The sequence below is a fragment of the Watersipora subatra genome, chromosome 2 (genome assembly GCF_963576615.1).
Source record: "Watersipora subatra chromosome 2, tzWatSuba1.1, whole genome shotgun sequence".
Lineage (NCBI taxonomy): Eukaryota > Metazoa > Bryozoa > Gymnolaemata > Cheilostomatida > Watersiporidae > Watersipora > Watersipora subatra.
The window spans coordinates 15417435-15440127 of record NC_088709.1 but is presented as its reverse complement, the minus strand read 5'-3'; the positions used below and the strand labels follow the sequence as shown (position 1 = coordinate 15440127).

At 34.8% G+C, this 22693-nt stretch overlaps 1 protein-coding gene across 1 annotated transcript in view; it reads right to left on the bottom strand.

Annotated features, from left to right (window-relative positions):
- Positions 1 to 10371: 10371 nt before the first annotated feature.
- Positions 10372 to 22693, bottom strand: part of LOC137387803 (uncharacterized) — a 38724-nt gene continuing 26402 nt past the window's right edge. Inside the window, exons 9-10 of the mRNA XM_068074311.1 lie at positions 12149 to 12242; positions 10372 to 10680 (exon numbers count right to left, since the gene is read on the bottom strand). Coding sequence (XP_067930412.1) covers positions 12220 to 12242 — 23 coding nt within the window. The 3' untranslated portion in view covers positions 10372 to 10680; positions 12149 to 12219. The remainder of the gene's footprint in view (positions 10681 to 12148; positions 12243 to 22693) is intronic.

Genomic DNA, 22693 nt, shown 5'->3' with positions numbered 1-22693 from the left:
CTAGATAGAAGAAAGAAGCTTTTCTATATGCCCTAATATATATACATGTATATATATACATATACATACTAGCTGTGCTACCCGGCGTTGCCCAGGTAATAAAAAGGTCTTTGGACAGAAAATTGATTTATATTTAACATATAACAACATTTGCCGTTCTAACTTTTAAACTTTATTTCATGTGGAGAATGTTTCGTGCAGGTCAAATAAATTAAAAAACATAAAACGACTATAAATAGGTTTAGATGTAAATGTGAAATAATTAGTAAGTAATAGCTAAATTAAATCGGTTTTATTACAATAAAAGATGATTCGGTAATGATACAATTAATACGAACTGAGAAAACAAAATAAAAATCCTGAAAATGTAAAATTAATAATAACAATTCTTGCATAGAAGTGTGTGTGTATAAAAGAGGTTACTGTTCCACCAGAACAGGTGGAACGGTAACCAAAATGTCACTGTTTTACAGCTATCCATCAAAGCTTTGAATACGATGATACGGAGACAATATAATTGTCCACGCAAAAAGAATTGGCCTTAACCCCGGTTATACTAATTTAGCCTTACAAAAATATTTCTAGCAGGGGCATTGTAACGCGTGGCCGCATCAGTAAAATAATCAACGGGCACTATAATAGCTATAGCTGAAATGACAGATCCACAGACATACTTTGAGAAATATACATGTATATATAACGTATAGACGCTTGCATATACAACAGCCGGTCAAGCTAAATTCATAATTCTAAGATTCCAACTGTTGATGCAAGAAAGTAAAATGTGTATACATTATAGGTCATATGATGGATGGGAGTCACTCCAAGTTTGTAATCAGTGCTCCATTTGCTGGTGATACCCAGGACACTTATGTATTCGCGTCATCGAACTTTCACATTTTCGCGGTGTCATCCTCTCGCGAAAATTTCATGAGCGAAACTAAACTATCATAACAAACGAGCGAAAACGAAGTTAAATAGCTTTGTTCATTGATATCCACAATAAAATCGTCATATTAAAAATATAGACAATTTTCGTCTGTGGTTGGGCTCAATGGGAAATTTCTGGTAAACTCTTTATAGCTAATATACCGACTGAGCAGCATGGCAAAGCAAATTAAGATGATAACAGTTTAGTCACCGAATTTGTAACTGATGAGGATGAAAGTCTGGTAGGTGAAGTCATAAAATTGAAGAATAATTATTGTAGTGATGAATTCTATTACCAACCAAAAACAATATCAACCCTCATCAGGTCCAACCACATTATCTTTTTCACTGCCAACCATGTACAAATTCGCTATCGACCTAGTGCCAGCCATTTTACCGAAATTGCCGATATTGTTTCATGATATGTATACAGTATTTTATTTTGCCAACATTTTAACCAATATTGCTATGCAAAAATTCAATGTATCTATACTTGTGCGCGACGATAGAGCTATGTGAAGCTACGATCGATCCAAAACTAAAACGATCCTTCACAATGTTCCTTACTCTTACAAAACTATTACTTTCATCACTGTCAGAAACAGTGCTGCTACTTTAATTATCTGTATAATCACGAAAATCTAAATCTTAATTGGCTATAATGTCATCAACAACTAATTACCTGTTTTATGACTCGCACGCGGTAGTTAATGAACTCACAGAAAAATGTTCGTTTTAGATTAGAAATTCTCAGACAAAAATTTAAAATTGCTTCGTTGTTTTAGGCTGATTTTATAGAGAAATCTTCAGACGACACAGCCAATTTCATAAAACTCATAAAGACCGTGGGTTATGTGGTCAATGAATAATAAAATCAGGTTACCACGCAATTCCTGAGAAAGTCCAAAAATGCGTTTATGGCAGTGGCCCCTAGAAAGCGCATAAATGCGTTTATGGCAGCGAAAGGGTTATAAAGTTTTGGTTGTGAAGCTTTTAAGAAGAATAAGAAAAAATTGAATTTTTTTCTTGTTAGTAAACTGGACCTGAGGAATGTAATCTGTTTTTTCCACTGCATTTATTTTCACATCACTATATTTTTGCACTCATCAGAGCCGCGAAATTAAGTTGCAGCGAGATTTTACTCTGTGTGCTACTCACGAAACTAACTACTAGCGAAATAAAAGTGTCCTCGGGTAGATTATACCATAGATATAGTAAACCCTAGATTGGCGAATAGCTATCATTACAATGGAGCAAAAGTGAGGCCTATAATTGGCTGTTGTTTTCACGACATTACGTCGCAGTGATGTGCATCATTGCAACAAAGCCTTCAGCTGAGCAATGAGTTTAGTAGTGAAAGCATGCTTGTCATACTAGTTTTTAAGTCAAACGTAACAGTAAGTTTTCTCTGTTTTCCACGACACAATCTATCGTGAAAAAGGTAGGGTGGCTATAACAATAACTCGGATATGCAGTGCTTTAGAGAGCATATCAAGCATATCGAGCTTAAAAGCAGATATCACACCAAGTCCCAATGCTAACTGTATTGATCTGGATGTGAGCAGGGCTGAAAAAACTGGGCAACTCCTGCTACTTTCTCTTGCTAGAAAGAAAAAAAAAGACGAGACAAAAGCTGAGGAAGGTGAAGATGAGGAGTTCGGTGATGAGGAATTTTTTCTAACTCCCGTGTGATGACTGTATCAAGTGCTTGACCGATGTAGAAGTAGTGGGAAGTAAAAGTAGTGATGACATAACCCTAATCACAGTTAAAAACAGAGGATTGGTGACACCATTGATAGGCCGAATATGTATTGCTTCAGAAAAGTGCTTACATTCACACATGGAGAGCTATGGTATCACACAGAGCTTTTAAACAAGTACCATCACAGACAATAACATATATGTCTTATTACTAGAGCTGCACAACGATTATAGAAATTAATCGCGATTAATAACTGATCTGAACCAGTTAATCTTCGATTAATCTTAGAATTAATCTAGCAAAAGCCTGCATATTTGAAAACAAATAATACAGTTACATATAAATTAATTATATTTGAAACAATTATTGTTAACAGGAGTACATGTTATGTACAATGTACATAAGTTACAACGTATTAATTATTATGAGTATGAAAATAGCCCATGGAAGTCTATAATTAAGCCAGCCAAAAGCTGAGGCAGCACAGCTTAGTCACATTATCCGAATGAAGAGATGTCCTCTTCCTACATACAATATTGCTAGCTTTAAAGGATAGCCGCTCACAGGGAACAATAGTGGCGGTAGTCAGCAGTGGTAGTTATTGTCTACAGCTGGTGATGAATTCTGAGCTGCATGATTAGAATTAGTTAAATGACATCTTAATGATGATGGGTAAATTCTTTCTGGCATATAATGCACTTCACTTTATTGTTTATGCTTCCAACAACATCTGTAAATGTGCTACCTAGTACGGAGGACATTTTTCTGCTTTCATGTTCCAATAACGTGTCAATCTTATTTTACTGTTATTCTAAAGCTAAATATGATTGTGATTTTTTTGAAAAATTAAAATGTATGTATAATTTACCTAAAAAAGTGTTTAAATATAAACAAAAAATAAATTGTAAGATATTAAATAATACTGAAATCGCTGCTGTAGCTATTACTTAGAAACATGTTCAAACAACTATCAACATGGCCGCTTGCAACTTGATCGCTCGGCACTTTTTTCATTGTATAAACAAGTTTTACGTTAGTGACTCACTTAGTGTTTTCATAGTTGAGTGCAAAATAATTGTGGTTGTATTTAATTGGTAAAGAAGTGTTGCTTGTCATAAACCACCTCGGCTGCATTTTATTTGAAGAATAATTGGCTCAGCTCAGTTAATCGTGTATTTGTATTGATTGCGTTAATCGTTTAATTAACGCGTTCATTGTGCAACTCTACTTATTACATAACCTCAATCAAGGTTTTACATGCACAGTGCATGCCAACAGTCTCCTCAAAGCTATAGTAAATCGCTATATTAAAATCAGAATACACTATGCCGCTTCAAAGCAGGAATCTAGTCCAACCAACCTTAGACAAAAACTATCTCGTCTAGTTATTTTCAGTCATGTCTAATGGGTGTTTAATACAGTGGTCCAGCTTAACGGCTTCTAAATCTCATTTGATTCATTAGTTTGTTATTAGTTTAATTTCTATTTGGTCACTCTTTGTATTATCAATGATATAGAAGCTTCTAAATCATTGGTATTATTCATTACCATGTGTGTAAGATTCTTGCCTTTCTCATCCAAAGTTATTATATAAGTTTTACATATTTTCAATAAAATATGCAGTCTCAGATGCACAAACTATGGAAAAATTGAGCAGTTTTTAGTGCTAAGTCAATAGGAGTTAATAGATCAGCTGATTCGCTTTGCACATCACCATGACGTTGCGTCATGCTAATTATAGGCCTCACTTGTTTTGATTATTCACATATCTAGGGTTTACTATATCTATGGATTATACCTTCTTGATTGTTTCGCATCTGGCTTTTTATCAGCATACAAAGCTGTAGATGCATAAGAGATAGTATAGTCTAGTAGATAGTATAGTCTGAAGGGATACTGCCAGTGTCTGTTTGTTCTTATAACCGATAAAATACTTGAAGAAAACTCTTTATTGGGTAAATATATTACATAAAAAAACGCGCACTAGCACGCTAAGATTGCCAATAGGTAATTAATATGAAAGTTTGAAATCTTTCATCTTTGCCAATAGCAATAATTTTTTTAGATGTACTGTTTTGCTTCCCGTTGTTTTTGCCTCATAATATGTGAATTGTACCCAACACATCTACGGATACAATTTACAATGCAAGGAAAGAAGTACTTCATTGGTCATTTACTTATTACTATTAGTTATATGCAGTACAATATAGAACAGTATACTATATATATATAAGATACAATATAGAACAATATATATATATATAAGATACAATATAGAACAATATACAATATATATATAAGATACAATATAGAACAATATACAATATATATATAAGATACAATATAGAACAATATACAATATATATATAAGATACAATATAGAACAATATACAATATATATAAGATACAATATACAATATATATATAAGATACAATATAGAACAATATACACTATATATATATAAGATACAATATAGAACAATATACAATATATATATATAAGATACAATATAGAACAATATACAATATATATATAAGATACAATATAGAACAATATACAATATATATATAAGATACAATATAGAACAATATACAATATATATATAAGATACAATATAGAACAATATATACAATATATATATATAAGATACAATATAGAACACCATTTTTCAATTAACTTGTGAAAGGAACAGAAGAAACCTATGGTAACATACCATCTCAGGTTTTAATTTTTCCGGAAGGAACTACTTTTCGTGTTCTCGAATTAAATTCTAGTCCTGCAGCGATTATTACAAACGAAAATATATAAATAAAGCTATCTGTGACAGCGAATAATCATCCCTGAAATGGTGCACACTGTACAGGCTGTTGATGAACTATCAGAAAAGTTTGACAGCTACAAACTTTCCCAATGTATCTCTGTCTCTTTGTTGATGCCATTAGTTCAGTGTACGTAGTTGACGATGAATGCGAAAGGACAGCGGCGTTATTGTGTGAACCAACCTTGAGCAATGTTTAACTTGATAAATTATCAACTACTGGTCTCCCTTAGGTGAGCGATTATATACATATCAAATTCAGTCAATGATGATCATAATAGATAAATAATAATCAGTGGATTTGGTTAATCAGTTTAATAAATCTTTTTTTTTATAATGTATGGGAGAGGTTGAATGGCTGCACTGATCAGGCAATTCTCTCAACTCATTCAGTACACTGATCATAAGTACAAGCTATTCATAGGATCTGTAGCGATGCTAAAGGTGAAATATATTTAGAATGTTGTGAGAGTGTTTGTGAGAGAGGTGATAACAATCCAGTTTCTGTGATGTGGTTGTAACTGATCTACTAGGTTCGACTAGTGTAAACCGTTTCAGCTATTTAAAGAAAATCTACAAAATAACTTGTATTGTACTGAGACCAAGTGTTTGTATATACCATTTGGCAAAATCACACTGCACTTAATATTTGTGATTCATAAAACATTCCTATATCTATGGGTAAATTAATCTGGGTAAATTAATTTATCCGTGGTTGAATTTCTACATTCATGGAAAAACCAGTGATTCACTCGACTGCTACCATTATTTTACTAACAAAAACATATATTCATTGAGAATATGTTCTGGTTTCCACCTATTAACACTAGTGAGTGTAGAATAAGAGCTAGTAAAAATTAATATAAGTACTTGTCATATATAATAACACTGGATATTTTCCAACGAAAAATATTTTAAACGAAACAGTATATATATTGCTTTATTGGCAAAGTAAGGTTCTTATGCTAAAAATATATGCTTCAACTCCAGTCCTTAAGATTTAGGCAGAGTGTTGGTTGAAGCAATACAAGCCAGCTGAAGGGTGTAAGTTCTGAGGTATTTAAATAACAATCAACAATTGACAAATGGCCGAGTGAGATCTCCTGTAGCAGTGCTTTGAACTTACCAATGGCAATGAGTAAGTTATCAACAACAAACATGCCCTTTTTTATCAGCACTTGTCAATCAATATTGTATAGATTCTTAAGCTGAACAATTTAAACAGCAATAACTGTTTTTTGTTTTAGCGAATTCTATTATATGAGTCATCAGTCATTTCATCATGAAATTACAACATAATTCCACGTTCGTTGGGCTTTTGTTTAGTTTCTTTCAGTAGGTCATCCTGCAGTACACTGTGATACAAACATGTATGTTTGGCCTGCATAGTTTCTTCTAGTAGCCATCACGCGATACAACGTCATTCCTAGCTACAGTATTTGCTATGACGCTTAGGAGAAAACAAGTGATTTGTTGTTATTATGACTCTCTCTAAAGCTAAATAGCAGGTAGGCTAGTAACTGCGTTTTCCTTGCATTTGCACAGAGATGTATGTTCAAATTGCAAACACTAACTGGTCTAATCATAGTTGTCCACGGTTGTCCACAGAACTATCTAAAATTGTACTCTGTGGGGCGTAACCGTATACCAACACAGCCGCATAGACTTACCTATAATAGAGCTACTCAGCTACATGGACTTAATTGTACATCATTTAAAGTTTTTAATTAGCAGAACTTTCAACTTTCATATAAAATTGAAATATTTGTTGAATTTGAATGTAGTTTTTGTCAGCAGGTTATCATCGTGTGATAAAGAGTGATCAATGGATTGTTATCTATTTGTTATTGCTTGCGTAAGTGACAACAGATAACAGGTGTTGGGGTTCCTTTCAAGCGTAAATTGGTGAACTTAATGCTCACGAAAGCATGACAATCTTTCCTTTCTTCTAAATTATTTCTTCTAATCCAAAAGGCATGTAATGTTGGGTAATTTCCACATATTCAGGTAACATCAATATTAAGTCAATTATATAATCTGTTGCTGACTCAGCAATATGAAATAAGATGATAAAGCACTTTTGATACTCTCTTATCAAAGCAATGATGCAGGATGGGTGTGGTGCTGTTTGACTCTATCCCATGCTCTGTTATTTTTTTTCCGATGAAAAACTCCTATACCAGCGTTATTATAAACTGATAATGGGTCAAATTCGATATTTGGTCCTAAAATTAAAACTCATCTGGTATAATTCTCCTCATAACTTTTCATTGGAATAAAATGAGCCAGTTTATACATTTACGGTGGGAATAAGTCTATGTCATTGCCTTGCCAGTCACAAGACCGGGTTAGAATTTAGAACAGGCAGAGAGTGGATCATACCATGTGAATTCTACCTAATCGGTAGTTCTGGGAACAAGAATTGCTAGCTCACAGTTGTAGTTGCTGTTTATATAGCAAGTTAAGTGGGCATTTGTTACTCGCCAAATAAGAAATGCCTTAATCTCTATGTTTTCATTGTGAGAATGATACGTATTCAAAATTGTGCACACATCGGGTTACTGTCCGAGAAGCGTTGCAATGGACACATGTCCTTTGTGAAAAACGATAAAAATTTGCTGGTTTCTGCCATTTCCAACTTGTGGATGAAGCAAACTTGTGGAGTAACCATGTCAGGAAAATATAGTAATAGACATACAGAGGCTAACCAATTAGCATCTTCATAACTTCTTGTCTGCTAGCTATAATAACATGCACACCATCTCTCCCTATTTCCAACTTGTGAATGAAGTAAACTTGTGGATTAACTGAGTCATAGAAACATAGTAATAGACATGCAGAGGCTAACCAATTAGCATCTTCATAGCTTCTTGTCTGCTAGCTATAATAACATGCACACCATCTCTCCCTATTTCCAACTTGTGAATGAAGTAAACTTGTGGATTAACTGAGTCATAGAGACATAGTAATAGACATGCAGAGGCTAACCAATTAGCATCTTCATAGCTTCTTGTCTGCTAGCTATAATTAAATGCACACCATCACTCCCTAAAACAATGCTAAGGTAATCGCAAGTAGGCACCTACCCCTAATATGTGTCGACAGGATTGGATCATTCGCCAGAACACTGTTTTTTCGAACCATGTAAGGCATTCTGGGATATTGTGAGAGTTGTTTATTCAGAACAGAAAATAGCAGGGCTCCGCCATGCTGTTTATGTCTACAACAGGATACATTTTGTGAGGATACAACTGTAGGGTATAGTAGGTCTTGTTACTACATCTATCAAGTACACATACCTATTGCATAGTCTTAGCTATTGTACGTGAAAGTAAATATTATCATGGCTTCAAGTGTAAGGAATCTTGTGGAAATTCTTTTTATATAATTTTGTAGACACTTATGGTAACATACCATCTTTTGTTGTACATCCGCTTTTTTTCTTAGATTTTTCTGTACCTAATAATTTATCAAATATTTCAAAATCATTTTTGAGTGCTTTGGAATTTGACTTGACTTACAAATCAATCCCTGATTTGTTTTGACTAATCAAATCAGGGATTGATTTGATTTATTAGATGTCATTTGACACAAACAAGTGATTTCATTTTAATCAAATTTGCTTGTAACGAATTTGACGCTTAGCTTATACGTAATGTCTTCACGCTGGGCTGATCGCTTCAATCAAATAATCCTGCCAGATACTCCAACTAAGTGAATTTACTCTAATCCTGTTTGCCTTCCCGATTGTAAACGATTTTATTTGACTCCATTAATATAATGTAAAAATGTTATTAAAAGTTACAAACAACAAACAACTAGTTGTTTGAAGCTGACAAATGCTCACATGTTTGTTGACAATCACTATTTTCCCTCATTTGCAAGAGTACGAGTATAAAAATGGTCTCTAGCTAACTTGAGTCTGAATTGTAGTCATCGATGGGGTTAAGCTATATTGTATATTATTATTGCAGGCTGCTAATCTAATTGAGCACAAGCTTTGCTTCAAGTTTACAAAAGTTATGCCAACTTAAACATTGATCGCAATTCATTGACAAAAGTTGATAGAAGAGCACCCATGTTACTTCCTGTCTGTATTATCGTCTACATTTGTCTTTCAATCTGTGTGGAAATTAAAGAAGACTGTTAGAGGTACATAAAAATTATTGTATGGTTAGATATGGTTGTGTTCTATAGCACTAATTCTACTTGGATGGGGAGTTGAACTGACTGGCCCGAGTTTACCTCATAAGATGAGTTGTATCGAGGCAAGCTGACAATTACGAACTGAGTTGCCTGGTTTGAATTGACTGAGTCGACATGGCATTGATGCATCATATCACACATTTGAACAGCCACTATAAACACGTGCAGTTTTTTTGCAGTCATAAATATTCTGTTGTAAATGGGGATCAAAATGGTATGTCCATTATAATCTAAACAATTCAGCAGCATTTTACTCATATTGTTGTACCGGTGTTACATGCATTACACTAGTATTCGTGGTTTGTCATTATTGTTTTGCAAAGTTTACTGAACCTGTTGATTTATTTGAACACCAAATCAACTTTTATTTACTTTACAGAAATTAAACTAGCAAACTGTAGTTCACTTGTTTTTCAGTTGAGCTCTGCCTTAAGAGCTTGACTTGTGGCATTCGCTGAACCAAACTTGAGTGCGAAGAAGTGAGAGCTTTCCACATACAGTTAAATTAATCAACTCGATTACCAATTTGGTGCTCACTATATTTTTGTAGCATCCTTAAAAAGCACAACTATAATAATCTCACACATCTTCAGCTTTGGAGTACACTAGCACATCTGTTTGACCAATCTGTCCTCTGCCTGCCAGATGTTTTTCACAAACCCTCTTCCCCTCATGTCATTCTACTATCATCCACCATAGACTATATAATTGGTTTGATAGATAATTTATTTGTGTCTGCCTGAGCAAATAATAATAGCAATAATAGGTAAATTGGTGCCCTGAAATGTAAAAGTTGATATCCAAACTACAGAGGGTTCAGCTGACTGCTCATTTTTGACAAGTTAGTTTCCTGTTTCTTTGCCGGGCCCCTGAGCGTCTCTAGGACATTATAGATATCAAAAGGGAGACCTGAAAATCTCTCTGTAGTGTTTCTGCCGCCAGTTGAGTGCCTGTGACTGGTTTCTAGATCTGGCAAGCTGTCCCTTGGCCATGGCTTTACGTGACTTGTCTTGAACACACTGACTGTAAAGGGCAAGAAGATGATTAGAGAACTAAAATCAAACCACTTGAAGCTCAGTATTGAGTTAAGGATGGCTAGCCTAGTTCTTGCTATCCGTTAATAAGTAGAGTGAACTTAATAGTAAAGACTAACACCTAACACAGAGTTAGTGAACCGTGCAGATAAAGGTATGAAAAAGCCCGAAAATACTTTCAAGCCTTCACATATAAAATCTTTTGTTCCCAGATCTGTCTCATAAGTTAAAACCTTGGTATGTTAGTGCTAATATTCATATAAAAATACACCCTTAATTTGTTGTCCAACTATGATAGCTCCTTAATAAATAATGCAGGTAATTAAAAATAGCATTGAAATGCGTCTTATAAAAATATGTTAAAAATAAATTTACAACACTAAATTATGTAAAAAAACTAAACTAATGAAGTCATATACAAAAAAACAGGTTTTTTTCATTGGAGCCACACAAATGAAAGTGTACGCTTCGTGATGCGTAGGTCCAGAGATACAGATGGTAATTTGTGGTTTTACTTTAATTAAATAGCATTGAAACTAACTTGACTAATACATTTTTCATTAATTCTAGGTATTTTGATGTTTACTTTTTACAAATTTCTCTTTCATTTATTAATTTATGATGTTTGGAGAAACTTCAAACATCATATGCTAAAAATGACTTTTGGTTTAGAATAAAAAGATTTGTCAGATTTTACATCATATGTTACAAAATTTGTAGATAGATGTGATCGATCAGAAGACAGAAGCAGAGGTTTGACTATATAGGCACAAGAACTTCTGTTAATTGGATAGAGAGAACAGAATACATGAATGTGTTGTATGAGTGAGCTGGACAGGGTATGTGCAAAGAGAATAAGCAATTTCCTATTTCCAACAGTAGTTTCATGACAGTTTTGTTTTTGTAATCTAAATTAAATAATATATTTTATTTATGTTAGTGTTTTGTTTAGTGTTTTTGTGCCTTGAAAATATACGATTAACTGCAAATTATATCAAAAATTGCTTTAACTCTCTAACATGGTTTTTACATAAGTTGACTTTTGTTAACTAAAAACCTGGAAAAAGGATGATATTTTGATGAGGCTTAAAAGATGATAAACAGAACAACATCCCCTAACTGCCTGTTCATTACCAAAGAAAATGTTTGGGTGCCAAGGCTCTGGGGATATTATTTTATTCTTTATGGCATGATACCTCAGATCTATAGTTTTGACGGGCTATGTTAATATCTGTTACTATAGCAACGGATTTCTCATACTGTTTATTGGCAGCACTAAAATATATAATGGCGCTATGTCAAAATTGACCGAGAAATTGCTGACCATCTGTGCATATGTTGTTGAGGTTTTGAGTCCGGAATACAACATGATTATACCATGTTGTAATAACTTGAGGACATTGATGTCAAAACACACATATTTTAGACTGTGTTTCTGAACATTAAATAAGACTCACGGATTTCTCTATGCTTCTTGCTGTCAAATAGAACTGTCTCGAGGAACGACTGGGCAACAGTAAGCTGTCTGTCAGCAAGCTTTCTGATCTCTCGCTGCCAAACAAAACCATACAAAGTCAATATTGAACCTATCAATTTGGTAATGATCCAAATCACAGCTGCCTATAGCATGGCATTAATTGGCAGTTTTTAAAGGTTGACTTGCAACAAAATTCACGTTACAGTTATTTGGTATCAAAAGATTCACCATGTCTTACTCTGTTGTGTTGTAAGTGCAAAATATGTGGAAATGTGATTACAAGCTCCTGAAAGCTCAAAAACGAACAGCTAATCGCCGCCATCACAAAACCGCAGTAGATTAGAATCTCGTTCCAAAACGGCTCAAATGTGACGTAGCTGTGGGAGATGGTTTCTGTTTACACTTTCACGCAACCTCATTCATTGAAATATTTTCACAAATATACTCCACGCATTCAATAAAACCATGTCTATTGTTCTTACGCGTCTGTTTTATCGTCATTGTAAATGCTGTCACTTTTAGCACTGATATCTTATAACTTGCCGTAAAAATTCATTTAATTTTTTAGCCTTACCTCGAAGGAGTACATATCATTGTCTGATAATCATGACGAACCTGTTGATCACCTGTGATAATCGAAAAGTGCTGCAAAAATTATTTGCGAAGTATTGAGTCACATGATCAGATTACGACTTGCCGATTAGACTAGGCCGAAACAAAACTGTAAAGTGGCGAGCATCTATATTTGATTCAGGGTCTTCGGTAAAACCCGAAGTGTTTGTCATAAACTAGTGCTACGAGAAGTTTTATATTGAGCCTTTTATTGGCCTTTCAATTCACGTGAGAACATCACGTGACAAAACAATAACCAATTGTAATGACAACGTCAGAGAAATAAACTGATTCCAATCAACGGCGGCTTTTCGTTTTTGGGCTTTTAAGAGCTTGTAATCACATTTCCACATATTTTGCACCTACAACACAGCAGAGTAAAACATGGTGAATTTTTTGATACCAAATAACTGTAATGTGAATTTTGTTGCAAGTCAACCTTTAAATAGCCCCAAGAATGAAAAATTTGTGATTTTTAGATGGCAGCTTGCTAAGGTTCATTTTTAGCGAGCCCAAGCTCTGATTTTGTAATTATTGGAAATATCTTTTCGGAGGGTTTTACATTATTCCATTATTATTCAAGTAAGCCTTTGAACCATTTAGTATTTCATCGTATCTGCGAGTGGACTTGATACAGACCCAATCACTTAAAACATTCTTCAAAATTGCTGAAACATAGCTAGCTTCCTAAAGTAGGCAGACATCAAAGGACAGCCTGGATCTTGCTACAGGAATGCCAAATCAGCTTGACTATTACTCAACACTTTCTGTTGTAGTGTAACTTTAGCTGTGAGGAATGAATTACATCTGTAAACCTTATAGGGTTAGATTTTACTGGCATCTAATGATTAGGTTTGTGTTCGGAGAAATGGGTTCTCTCGCAGCTAGCATCTAAATATCACCATATCTCGGCGTTGTTGCCACAATACTTTGGTGAGAACAATGTTTATAAATATCATAAATATATCATAATCCATATCGTAAACACTCATTGTTTGCTTCTGTTTTTAATTTTCTTTTTAATTTTTCCCGAAGGAACTCCTTTCTTTTCACGTTCTCGAATCAAATTTTAGTTCCGCAGCGATTACCACGAATGGAAATTTATAAATAATATTTATATTTATTTGTAAATATAATATATTTATATAAATAGTAAATATAAATATCTGTGACACTAAATAATCATCTCTGAAATGGTGCACACTGTACAGGCTGTCATCAAAATATCAGAAAAGTTTGACAGTTGCAAAAATTCTCAACTTATCCCTGTTCCTGCCATTGGTTCACAGTGTACGTAGTTGACGATGAACACCGAAAGGACAGCGGCGTTATAGTGTAAACTAGCCTTAAGCAACGTTTCATTTGGATAAATTAACAACTACTGGTATCCCTTAGGTGAGCGATTATATACATAGTTTGATAATAGAAAATTCGTTCAATGATGATCACAATAGATTCGGTATAATCAGTTCAATAAAAGATTTTTATAATGTAAGGTAGGAGGCGGAATGGCTGCACTGATCAGGCAATTCTCTCAACTCATTCAGTACACCGATCATAAGTACAAGCTATTCGTAAGATCTGTAGCGATGCTAAAGGTGAAATATATTTAGAATGTTATGAGAGTGTTTGGGAGAGAGGAGATAACAAGCCAGTTCGTTTGATCCGGTTGTAACTGATTTACATGTACTAGGTTCAACTAGTGTAAACCGGTCCAGCTATTTAAAGAAAATCCACAAAGTAACTTGTATTGCACTGGGACCAAGTGTTTGTATATACTATTTGGTGAAATCACGCTGCTCTATATATTTGTGATTCACAAAACATTCCTATATTCGTGGGTAAATTAATTTATGCGTGGACAAATTTCTACATGGAAAAACCAGTGATTCACTCGACCTCTACCATACTTTACTAACAAAAACATGTGTATTTATTGAGAATATGTTCTGGTTTTCACCTTTTAGCACTAGTGAGTGTAGATTAAGTGTTAGTAAAAATTAATGTAAGTACTTGTCAAATATCATAACACTGGATATTTTCTAACTAAAAATATTTTAAACAAAATACTACTAAATAAAATATTACTTTATTGGCAAGGTAAGGTTCTTATACTAAAAATATATGATTCAATTCCGGTCCTTAAGATTTAGGCATAGTATCGGTTGAAGCAATACAAGCCAGCTGAAGGGTGTAAGTCTTGAGGCCATTTAACCAACAATTAACAATTGATAAATAGCTGAGTGAGATCTCCTGTAATAATGCCTTAAGCTCACTAATGGCAATGAGTGAGTAGTCAACAGCAAGCATGCCCTTACTTTTCGTCAGCGCTTGTCAATCAATATTGTACAGATTATATACAAGCTGAACAATCTAAGCAGCAATAACTGTTTTTTGTTTTAGCAAATTCCTCAACATGTGTTGTTTTATCAAATAACAACATACGCCGGTGTGTGTGTGTTCATTTAGTTTCTTTCAGTAGGCAATCACGCGGTACACCGTGATTCATAGCTATGGTATTTGTTTTGCAGCTTAGGTGAACACAAGCAAGTGATTCTCAACTGTTATTATATTACTAGAAATTTCCGTCATACAGCCCACGACCAAAGTGATATTGGAAAAGAGAAAGGGTACTGATGGTTGAGAAATGCAATATTAGCAGTCAAATGGCACTGCAGTGCAATAGGATAACTGCAATAGTAGCTGTAATGTACTGGGTGTTATTATGTACAACAAACAGCAATAATGAAAGGAAAAGATTATATGTTGATATCAATTCATACTCATTCAGCACTTGCTGAATCAGTTTGGAAAGAATACACAGTAGACGCTCCTGTAACGTAAACCTCCTATAGGCTATAACGTAAACTCCAGATAACGTAAAAAATATATGAAGTTTTTGCTACCTACTACGTAAAAAATTCCATATAGCATAAAGTATCATGTCAGGTAAGTTCTCAAATTTTATTTGAACGTTGATCTATCTTGTCGGAAAGAAAAAATTCAGTACGTATAGTGTTTCTAATTTATCGTGATAGATCGTCAGATGCATCGACCAAACAGAGAATAGGTAGCTGCGCGTTGTTCATAAATACAAAGGTGATCGATTGGTGCAGTATGTCACGTGTTGGAGTAGCGTTGAAAGTTCTCTTTTACTCTAACCTTGACTCCCTGGATACAGATAGACGATGAACAGGTAGTACCGCTTTTTTGTAAAATATTTTTCCGTTTTGTTTTCTTGTAAACGTATAAAATATTTGTTATTAGTTTTACTTTGAAGAGTACACTTCGCTGTTTAGAAAAATAAGCAAATCGCAGTAAATTAACGTCGAAGATGTACGCTCCCCATCGACTTTTTGTAGAAATACCGCAATCATGGTCGATAAAACCAAAGAAATTGATCATAAATAGGAGACAAGTTGTCGATGTAAACTAATAATGCTGCAATTACGGTACAGCCCACAAATTAAAAAGTCAACTCTTTTCCTATTGTGATTAGCCAAAGGAGTGAATTTAAAAAGATCTCGTAACGGATTAGGCAATTTACATGCTTTTAACTATTCTTATAACGTAAAATCTCTATAACGTAAGCATCCTTGGAACAAATCATTCACATTGTAGGAGTGCATACTGTATTTAAAACGCTGTGAGAGTGCTTTTAAGAGGAGAGCATGTTTGTATATACCGTTTGATAAAATCACACTGCACTGTAAATTTGTGATTCATAAAAGATTCCTATATACTATATCATCTACCCGTGGGCGAATTTACACATTCATTGAAAAAGCCAACGATTCATTCACCGTCCTACCCAGTGATGTAGTGCTTACTCTAACTCTCCCTAACTAAGTTATGTTAGAAAATTTTTGTGTTTTTAAGTATAACTATAGTTAGGGTTAAACAATTTTAGACTTTGCCAATTCTCAAGATATATTATAGCTCTATTTCATTGATTCAAGTACACTTTTGTCATTATAGTTGACATTCAATGGCCATTCAATATAAAAGCAGCGTACAGTACAATAATGTGATGTAATGTTCATGTAACATGACAAGATTGTGATCCTAATTGGTTGTCTACAACAAAGGCTAAGATCAGATTACAGCAAACTAAATTTGTACTAAATTTAATAGTTTCTTGTGTTTCTCAGGGTTCTTGGCAACACTATATTCCCAAATTTTTATTATTTTCTCAACGTATTTATTACTACAGATGTGCTCATTTCTCATATCATATCATAGACCTATTAACTATACTAGACTGGGCAATCCAATGCATCACGGCTCAGCATTGTGTCCTACTTAAATAGCCACATTCTTCACGACGTAACGTCAACGCTTTGTTCACTTGCAGCTGGTCAGGCAAGCGAGTCATCATTGTTTACATTGCAAAAATGACAGAGACAGCTTTTTTGCTACATGTAATTTGACATAACTACTAAAGTACACAAGATATTGGTTTAAAATTTTAGATGCAAAGCTTATACACTATGCATTTCCTACCCTGCAAATTTGTAAACGTAAAGTAGAATATTTCATTTGTAAAGTGCCAGTAAAAATGTATATTGACCTATTCAAAAAATATTGCAAAATTATCAATGTTGCCCTGTGCTATGGGCTAACATGTCAGATAGCTAGGTGTAGAAATTGATTTCAAAGGCATACACACTGGTACATCGTACACTGATTGCAGTCTGCCATGAATATAAATGTTGGGTCTTAGGTGTTATGCAAACAGCATCAGAAAATAGGTTTATGTTCACTTTGTTGCTTTGTTCACTTTGCCTAGTCCAGGCCATAGTTTCAAGTAGGAAGCCATGGAGAGTGGAGCAACTACCAGCACTGGAAATGATTCGAAGGTAAATTTTACTCCAATTGTTATCAAGTGTGGTTGTGAGAGGTACCTAGATATGAAGAGCAAGAGATCTTGCGGATTTTTCCGAGATATGCATACAAATAATAGTTTTTTCCAAAATGTTTTCTTATAGTTCATTGCTGGCCCTAATATTTGAAAAGTTGCTTCGCACAAAGAGGTGCCAACCGCGAAGTAGACGAAGTGTTGCCCATTTCATGAAGTTTTTCATCACCATGGCAGGTGGACATAGGCTAGTAAATGAGTATGGTGATGGCTGTGCTATATTTAGAAGTGTAGTTAAACCTAACGAAAAGATTTTTACTTTATGATGGTCTCATAATAAGATTATGAATATATGAGTTATGAGTATATGATAATATACTCATAACTCATATATATATATAGTATAGTATATCATCATATATTCATTATGAGTATATGATAATATACTCATAATATGATTATGAATATATGAGTTATGAGTATATGATAATATACTCATAATATGATTATGAGTATAAGAATGCAATTATTTACTGATTATTTTGCAGGACAAGAGTAAAATTTTTTGCTGTGCATTTGGTTGTTCTAATACTCCAGCAAAAGACAGTTAACTCAGTTTCCACACCTTTCCATCGGAAGAAAAACACCGCGACATATGTAACAAGTGGATAGACGCCGTGAAATGTAAGGACTGGATGCCTTCCAAATACTCTGCGCTCGGCAGTAATCTCCTGCAGACCTCCTGGTCTGACGATGGCTGCCATACTAAAGCCTACTGCTGTACCAAGGGTATTTGATTCTCTGCCAAAATATTTACAACCGACTCAACTAAAGCATAGCTGACTGTTATGCCGACCAACACTATCTAAATCATCTCCACCAGACCGAGATGAGCCAGTCCTGGAACCTTTACTTTGCTATGAAAAGCCAACAGCCGCCAAGCAATCTGAAGAGATCATTCCCGATCCTCTACATAAGCGTACCTCGTACCTTGGAATAGGGAATTAAATTTTTCAAACATTTAGCGAGGCCAAGTATCTACTTCTGTACAAGCTTGGACAGGAGCATATAGAAACACTGCCCTCAAAGATTCGGGCCAAGGGAGGTTTCAACAATAATTCAGATGTCTGTAGCTTCAAATCTGCACTGAAAGCTTGACTAGTGAAAACAGACATCACACCTAGCAGAGTGCTAACTGTCTCGATTGTGATAGCTCAGATGGCTCCTGCTCCCTACTTCTCTCATCTAAACGAAAAAAAATTCATGTAGAAAGTGACGATAACTTCCATGATTATTTGGAATCAAGCAAACGGCTGGAAATTGATCTGTCAAAATCTGTCTCGGACATAGTGGGGTACATCGGTAGGTAAATACAACCAATTCCTCCAAATTTTCTACAAAACAAGAGATCTGGCACACATTGCAGCCTTGCTGCATGTGCTAAACTGCATGACAGCCCATATTGTGGTACATGATTTAGGTATGTACATGTATTTTGGTATTAGCTACTTTCACTTATTGTTAGTGTATAGAACAGATATACAGATAGCAGAGTGGCTTGAAATAATACTGCAGCAAATCAGTGAGATGTAGGTAAATTTATTTTACGGTTGATACATAAACTTTTTATAATAATATTAACATATGATATTTGTGTAAAATATGGAGGTGGTCTGTTTACACCTCATCCTGTCATCACAAAGATATGTCTAGGCTCAGAACAGATCATATGGCAGTGTGTCAACTTACAAGGAATCACTGCAGACATACACAAGCTGGTAGTCACGAAGACTCTTTTATTGGTTTTACAAAGCAATTTGCATCAGGAATTTCCATGCTCAAGTCACAGCGCAACGTTAATTAAAACTATCACATCCAGATATGTCAGAATTAGAATTCACTATGAGGCTACAAAGGTAGCAGCTAACAAGAGTAATCTTAGATCAAAGCTAGAGCCGACTGGTCGTCTTTAGTCATGTGTAGCCTGTCACAATATGTCTAGGAAAGTGTACAATTTGTCGTTTGTTTTCTACGATTTTTCTGATGCTGTTTGCATAACACCTAAGACCCAACATTTATGTTCATGGCAACTGCGATCAGTGTATGATGTACCAGTGTGTATGCCTTTGAAATCAATTTGTACACCTAGCTATCGGACATGTTAGCCCATAGCATAGGGCAACATTGATAATTTTGCAATATTTTTTTAATAGATCAATATACATTTTTACTGGCACTTTAGATATGAAATATTCAATTTTATGTTTACAAATTTGCAGGGTAGGAAATGCATAGTGTATAAGCTTTGCATCTAAAAGTTTAAACCAATATCTTGTGTACTTTAGTAGTTATGTCAAATTACATGTAGCAACAAAGCTGTCTCTGCCATTCTTTCAATGTAAACAATGATGACTCACTTGCCTGACCAGCTGCAAGTGAACAAAGCGTTGACGTTACTTACGTCGTGAAGAATGTGGCTATTTATGTAGGACACCGTGGCTTGACATTGCCCAGTCTAGTATAGTTCTATGTATCATATACATGATTTTAAAGCCCTGTATGCTTTGGCGAACGGTGCTTCGCTCCGGACCCCACTGGGGGCTTACAGCGACCCCCAAGCCTCCAGCTGTTCCAATCACCTGTTGGAAAAGCTGGAGGCTGTTCCAACAGGTCAATAGGTCCATGAAATGTCAATAGGTGGCGTCGCGTCGTGACTCTTGATCGCCTACATCTACCTATCTCAACTTTACAGTTATGGTTAAAAATGGTTAGCACTACATCACTGGTCCTACCAAATATATATGTACACGAATTAGCACTAGTGCTGCTTGACTGCCAACTTGTCTGGGTGCCGGCATGCCTACCTTACTACCTACCTACTAACTACAAACTACTACCTACCTACTAACAAAACAATACACCTACGTGTTTAGAATATGTTCTGGTTTCCACTTTCTAACAATGATGAGTGTAGATTAGGTGTTAGTAGAGAAAAATATATAAATACTTGTCATAAATAATAGTACAAGATATTTTCTAACTAAAAATATTTTGAACAAAACAGAAAGGTTCTCATGCTAATAGTACAGTGAAACATGGATAACTCGCCCTCGGATATAGCGAACACATGGTTAACTCGAATGGATTTACTTGGTCCATTCCCACGCAATGATAAATGGCTCTATATAACTCGAACTCAACACTGTTAATTCGAACTATTTTTTGCCCAACGGCTACCGAAACGGTTGCTATCGCTTTAGAAAATCACTTTATTCCAAGCCATAGAGGTAAACCTCAACTTTTCGTAGTTCATAAGCGTCGTTATTACCACCATCGGCAAAATATTTTTGTCAATGACTTTTCTAAAGGTTTGGTGAAATTTGATTTATACTGCTATACGGTGAATAGCACGGGCTAGCCGGGTCACGCGCGCAAGGATTTTCGCCACGCACATACAAAACAAAAACAGCATGTTGTTTTTGTTTTGTATTTGCGTGGCGAAAATCTTTGAGTGCGTGACCCAGCTAGCCCGTGATGAATAGTTTTCCGACGTTGATTCCGTGTTGAATCAACGTCGGAATGTTGAATGTTTAAAACGTTTTAAAAATTGTTGTAATTAAACGTATACGTTGTCTTAGCTAAAAAAAAACTATTCATCGTTTGACCTAAACACAGAATACGTGTGAACATTCAATAAGTATCCATTCAAAAAGCGTGAGTGATATACAATGTACCGTAAAACCTCGTAAAACATCTAATTGAACTGCCTCGGAGTGTTGCTCTTAACGAATCCCAGGTAAAGTAATGTAATCTTTGCATAAACTTCAAGAAAAATCGGCAAAATTGATCGTGGGTAAAACGCTCAAAAGAAAAAGATGTCTTTTCTTTTGAGCATTTCAACAACAATCAAGATTTGCCAATGTCAATCTAAAAAACGTCCTGGCAATAACATCACCTCAAACAACAAACCAATCTCAAGTGATAGGAAAATCTCTATACTTTTTGATAAAAACGTTTTAAACTTTACATTAGAAGCATTTAATTTGAAACAAGCCATTTGTGCTTTTGATTTATATTATAGTTTGTATATGTACATGTATCTACTAATAAATAATTAAATACATGGACTTGTGACAGTGCTCTGATAACTAGAACGCTCTGATAATTCGAACACTTTTGCTCGGTCCCTTGAAGTTTGAGTTATCCGAGTTTCACTGTATATGATTCAATTTTTGACCGTTGAGATTTAGGCATGGCATTGGTTGAACCATTACAAGCTAGCAGAAGGATGTAAGTTTTAAGGCTATTTAACCAATTTTTGATAATGGCTGAGTGAGATCTCCTGTAGCAATGTTTTGAGCTCACTAACGGCAATAAGTAAGTAGTAAACAGCAAGTGTGCCCTTACTTTTCTGAGCGCTATTGCTTAAATAATAATTGTTTGTTTAATATTGTATAGATTATATACAAGGTGAACAATCTAAGCAGCAATAACTGTTTTTTGTTCTAGCAATTCCTTATCATGAGTTATTTCATCAGTTATTTCATCATGAAATTACAACACATGTATGTTGGGCTGTCATTTAGTTTCTTTCAGTAGGTTCCCTATCACTCAATAAATAGTGATTCAACTGATTGTGACTGCCCTATTTATTATGTTGCTTAGCGTTATGTAAGTAACAATCCATTAGTGTTGTTGGGATTCCCATCAGGTGTTAGACACTGCTGGTGAATGAAAGCGTGACGAAAGCATGACAATCTCTTTAAGGATAAAGTTATTTCTTCTAGATTCTTCTAATCCAAAAAACATTATATGTCATGTTGGGTAATTTCCACATGTTCAGGTAACATCAATATTAAGTCAATTATATAATCTTTTACTGACTCAGCAATATGAAATAGGATGATAAAGCACTTTTGATACTCTCTTACCAAAGCAATGATGCAGGATGGTGTGGTGCTTTTTGACTCTATTCCATGCTCTGTTATTTTTTTCCGATGAAAAACTTCTATACCAGCATTATTATAAATTGATAATGGGTCAAATTCGATATTT